This window comes from Triticum urartu, chromosome 6 (assembly GCF_003073215.2).
Source record: "Triticum urartu cultivar G1812 chromosome 6, Tu2.1, whole genome shotgun sequence".
Classification (NCBI taxonomy): Eukaryota; Viridiplantae; Streptophyta; class Magnoliopsida; order Poales; family Poaceae; genus Triticum; species Triticum urartu.
The window spans coordinates 401,047,861-401,053,540 of NC_053027.1; the positions used below are offsets into that span (position 1 = coordinate 401,047,861).

The 5,680-nt window shown below is 43.4% G+C and overlaps 1 protein-coding gene across 1 annotated transcript; it reads right to left on the reverse strand.

Moving 5' to 3' along the window:
- Positions 1–4,458: 4,458 nt before the first annotated feature.
- Positions 4,459–5,201, reverse strand: LOC125512116 (protein CADMIUM TOLERANCE 3-like). The gene is made up of 2 exons (XM_048677182.1): positions 4,867–5,201; positions 4,459–4,740 (listed from the first exon to the last, which is right to left on the reverse strand). Exons 1-2 carry the CDS (start codon positions 4,932–4,934, stop codon positions 4,683–4,685), a joined length of 126 nt encoding a protein of 41 aa, XP_048533139.1. The 5' UTR covers positions 4,935–5,201; the 3' UTR covers positions 4,459–4,682.
- Positions 5,202–5,680: the final 479 nt, after the last annotated feature.

Consider the following 5,680-nt stretch of genomic DNA (forward strand, 5'->3'; position numbering starts at 1 on the left):
ACTGCGTTGGTTTTCCCTTGAAGAGGAAAGGGTGATGCAGCAAAGTAGCGTAAGTATTTCCCTCAGTTTTTGAGAACCAAGGTATCAATCCAGTAGGAGGCCACGCACGAGTCCCTCGCACCTACACAAACAAATAAATCCTCGCAACCAACGCGATAAGGGGTTGTCAATCCCTACACGGTCACTTACGAGAGTAAGATCTGATAGATATGATAAGATAATATTTTTGGTATTTTTATGGTAAAGATGCAAAGTAAAATAAAATGCAATAAAAATAACTAAGTGTTGGAAGATTAATATGATGGAATATAGACCCGGGGGCCATAGGTTTCACTAGTGGCTTCTCTCAAGAGCATAAGTATTTACGGTGGGTGAACAAATTACTATTGAGCAATTGACAGAATTGAGCATAGTTATAAGAATATCTAGGTATGATCATGTATATAGGCATCACGTCCGAGACAAGTAGACCGACTCCTGGCTGCATCTACTACTATTACTCCACACATCGACCGCTATCCAGCATGCATCTAGAGTATTAAGTTCAAGAGAACAGAGTAACGCTTTAAGCAATATGACATGATGTGGAGGGATAAACTCATGCAATATTATATAAACCCCATCTTGTTATCCTCGATGGCAACAATACAATACGTGCCTTGTTGCCCCTACTGTCACTGGGAAAGGACATCGCAAGATTGAACCCAAAGCTAACCACTTCTCCCATTGCAAGAAAGATCAATCTAGTAGGCCAAACCAAATTGATAATTCGAAGAGACTTGCAAAGATAACCAATCATACATAAAAGAATTCAGAGAAGATTCAAATATTGTTCATAGATAAACTTGATCATAAACCCACAATTCATCGGTCTCAACAAACACACTGCAAAAGAAGATTACATCGAATAGATCTCCACAAGAGAGGGGGAGAACTTTGTATTGAGATCCAAAAAGAGAGAAGAAGCCATCTAGCTAATAACTGTGGACCCATAGGTCTGAACTAAACTACTCACACTTCATCGGAGGGGCTATGCTGTTGATGTAGAAGCCCTCCGTGATCGATGCCCCCTCAGGTGGAGCTTCGAAAAAGGCCCCAAGATGGGATTTCGTGGATACAGAAAGTTACGGCAGTGGAATTAGGGTTTTGGCTCCGTATCTGGTAGTTTGGGGTACGTAGGTATATATAGGAGGAAGGAGCACATCGGTGGAGCAACAGGGGGCCCACGAGGGTGGAGGGCGTGCCCAGGGGGTAGGCGCGCCCCCCTACCTCGTGGCCTCCTGGTTGATGTCTTGACGTAGGGTCCAAGTCCTCTGGATCACGTTCGTTCCGAAAATCACGTTCCTGAAGGTTTCATTCCATTTGAACTCCGTTTGATATTCTTTTTCTACGAAACTCTGAAATAGGCAAAAAACAGCAATTCTGGGCTGGGCCTCCGGTTAATAGGTTAGTCCCAAAAATAATATAAAAGTGTATAATAAAGCCCAATAATGTCCAAAACAGAATACAATATAGCATGGAACAATCAAAAATTATAGATACATTGGAGACGTATCATTAGGAAACATAACCATCATTGATTCAACGAGCTAGTCAAGTAGAGGCAAACTAGTGACACTCTGTTTGTCTATGTATTCACACATGTACTAAGTTTCCGGTTAATACAATTCTAGCATGAATAATAAACATTTATCATGATATAAGGAAATATGAATAACAACTTTATTATTGCCTCTAGGGCATATTTCCTTCACCACAAGCCTCTATACCAAAGAGATCCCATCTGGAGCCCTGTTCCAGCACCCTGCCGGAGGGGAAAATTATCATTGGGGGACATCTTCATCATCCCGGCGGTCTCCATGACGAGGAGGGAGTAGTTCACCCTCGGGGCTGAGGGTATGTAACAGTAGTTGTGTGTTTGATCTCTCTCTCTCTCTCTCTCTTGTGTTCTTGACTTGGCACGATCTTGATGTACCACGAGCTTTGTTAATATAGTTGGATCATATGGTGTTTCTCCCTCTCTATCTCGTTGTGATGAATTGAGTTTTTACCTTTGAGGTTTCACAATTATTGGATTGAATACTTTTTGGATTTGAGAACACTTGATGTATGTCTTGAATGTGGATACCCGTGATGACAATGGGGTATTCTATTGAGTCACTTGATGTATGTTTTGGTAATCAACTTGCAGATTCCTGAGGTGACATAGAGATAATCTATGCATAGGGGTTGATACACGTTCTCGTCCTTCTTTCTCCGGTAGAAACCTTCAGGCACTCTTTGAAGTTCTTTGTGTTGGGTTGAATATTATGAATCTGAAGTTGTTTGATGCATATCGAATAATCAACTCACGGATACTTGTGGTGACATTGGAGTACCCAGGTGATATTAGAGTTAGTTGATGTGTATCATATGGTGTTATTTTAGTACGAACTCTAGGGTTGTTCGTGACACTTATAGGGATATCTCAATAGATTGATCAGAAATGATAACTTTGAGGTGGTTTCGTACCCTACAACAATTTCTTCTTATGCTCTCCGCTTGATAAGAACTTTGGAGTGATTCTTTGTTGCATGTTGAGGGGTTGTTATATGATTCAATTATGTTAGCACTGTTGAGAGATTGCACTAGTGAAAATATGAACCCTAGGCCTTGTTTTCAAGCATTGCAATACCGTGTGTGCTCCGTTTTGTAACCGGTCTATGTGATGTAATCTTCTTTTGTGGTGTGTTTGTTGGGATCCGATGAATTGCTAGTTTATTATCAGATTACTCATTGAAAGTAATCGAGTCTTTTCTGAACTTTATTATGCATGATTGTTATAGCTTTGTATTTCTCTCTGGTCTATCCGTTTGGTTTGACCAATTAGATTGATTTATCTTCAGTGGGAGAGGTGCTTTGTAATGGGTTCAATCTTGCGGTGTCCTCACCCAGTGATAGAAATGGTAGCGAGGCACGTATTTGTATTGTTGCCATTAAGGATAAAACTATGAGGTTTATTCACATTACTTGGGTTTACTTTGTCTACATCATGTCATCATACCTCATGCATTACTCTGTTTGTTATGAACTTAATACATAGAGAGGCAAGCATAGAAGCGCTCTCGAAGTGAAGTAATAGTAGTAGATGCAAAATCATTTCGGTCTACTTGTCACGGACGTGATGCATATATACATGATCATTGACATGAATAACATCATGACTATGCATTTTTCTATCAATTGTCCAACAGTAATTTTTCTACCCACCGTATGCAATTGTTTCGAGAGAGAAGCCTCTAGTGAAAACTATGCCCCTGGGTCTACTTTAATCAAATTACTAAAACCAAAAATACCTTGCTGCAATTTTACTCTTCTTTATTTTGATTTGCAATTTATCTATCTACCTATACAAGATTTGATCCTTGTAAGTAACAAGTTCAAGGGGATTGACAACCCTTTTGCTCATGTTGGGTGCAAGTATTTGCTTTTGTGTCTGCATGTGTTGTTCACTAGGGTTTGTTTGATTCTCCTATTAGTTCGATAACCTTTGATTATCACTGAGGAAAATACTTATTAGCTACTATATTGTTGCACCCTTCCACTTCGGGGAAAATCCCAACGCAGCTCACAATAGCATGACTGCGCGTGCTTGTTATGCCCCAGTAACACCCCCACCCCCTCTCTCTTTGGCGCAAGGCGCACCTTGCACCACTGTAAGTCGTTGTGTTGTGATCACCCGGATCTCCCAATGTTCTTTTTGGCTGCTCTTTTGGGAGGGTTTTGGCCCCGCTGAAATAGAAAGATTCAGGTGGGAACCCCCCCCCCCCCCCCCCCCCCCCCCCCCCAAGACAACAAAAAACGCCTGAGCCCACCCCCCCCCCCCCCCCCCGAACCCTCGAAAAAAAGAATCTCTATTAGCCGATCATGATGGCCCAATTTGATGGTGTTGAATAGCCAACTCAAAGCCCTTTGATTCAAAGGAATTAATAGATATTTTTGGAGGATTATAATCATTATGAATTTTTCTTACGTTGCTCGATCGATTCATATGATTGACTCGTAATTTGTTTACTAAGGAATCATTTATATCACATATCATAGGAGATCTAACATTCACGTCAACATCTTGGAAGAATTCTTTGTTCTGTTATGTAATGAAACAAACTCAAATCTTGTAAGATTTGAATGGACATGACATTTTAATTCTTTGTTTTTTTTTCATTCCTTCATTTTTATAATTCTGTGAATGAAAGAGCCCTCGTTGTGTTTTGGATGGGAGACGCTTTAGTCGCAGAGTTAATATAAACACACGCACACAGCCCAGCAACACACGGATGTTTGGGTGTCTTGTCGGTGCCATGAACCATGATGCGCCGTTCGTTGTCGTCGCTGGTGCTGGTGCCTGGTGAGTTCGTCTCGCTGATTAATGATAACTTGTGCTCCGGAGTAGCTAGCTTTTAGATAAGCAATCCGGCATACGCAAAACAGAATTTGGGTAAATTTCCCAGACCAAATTGCACGACTACTTTAGCGGAAGATAAGTCAACACATTACAGCACTTGATCCATAAATCTCCTTATTACATACAGGCTATATAAAATATATCACCCAATGACTATATTAGTACTCCGAAATAAGTCAGGTATCTCCGCGCGCTTCCGCCGTAAGCCGTGGGAACGGCAGGAGGAGGAGCAGCAGCATCAAGCGCAGCACAGGAAGTCCAGGATGCTGGAGCAGCAGTCGTAGCAGCAAGAACAGCTGCAAACCAACCGCAAATTAAGCACGGCCAATCAATCAATCGGGAGCGGACAGGGCCGAGCGGTGCAAGAATAACACGGAAGTCAGTCGAGCGGCCAATCAAATCTAGTTAGCACACACACGTACCATCCGTCGAGGCTCTTGTCGTGCAGGTCGTCGGTCGCAGACATGGACTGAGCGGGCGGAGGATCCATCGCCGAGTCGGTCTCCCGGCGTCTGTGGAGGGGCGACGATGATGATGTGGGGAAGAAGGCAACGACGGAACGGTGCTGCAAGGCGAAGTGCAGAGGCGAGGGATATGGAGGGAGTTAAGCTGGAAGGGAACGCAAGTAAATGACGCACATGGAATGGGCGGCGGTACCGGTGTAAAGCTCTTCCGCCGGGATTTAAGGCTTAAGGTATGGCATGCCCCGTGTACGACCGGGCGTGTTGTCATCCGATCATTTGTGCGCCACAAGCCACTGATTGCGCACACGCATTATCTATTTCCATTCATTCTCCGTGTGTTTCTTCTTACCTTACCTTAAAGTGGGTCAAGCTGCCAGCTTGGCCTCCACTGTCCAATGAGTGAGGCAATTAGCGGAGTTGAAGAAGGAATTCGTCAAGGGAATTAGCTGCAGAGCTTGGGGGCGGTTTGGTTAGGTCGATTGCATGCAGGTCCAGCCAAGGGCTATAGAGGGACAGCAGGTGGCAATAGGCCTGTTTCGTGCGATTTCGTCAATATACACCTTATCCTAGCATTTCCCCAAACAGATGTATTGCTTCGTCTTGTTGTCTTGTTGAGTTCAGTTTACCGGGACAAGCAACCTTTCCCGTTTATCTACTCCGGGTCGGGACAATGCATGGCATTCATGCTCACGGCCAGGCCACCGCGCAAATAGTACCACCAGATTACCAGCCCTTTGCTGCACGGCTGCAACAGATGCCACCGAGCTCCGAA

Bases quoted from the DNA above. Each gene is read 5' to 3' on its own strand.
- LOC125512116 (XM_048677182.1), bottom strand. From the start codon at position 4,934: ATGGATCCTCCGCCCGCTCAGTCCATGTCTGCGACCGACGACCTGCAC. The intron at 4,741-4,866 runs GTACGTGTGTGT...GTTGGTTTGCAG, and splicing joins GACAAGAGCCTCGACGGATG to CTGTTCTTGCTGCTACGACT.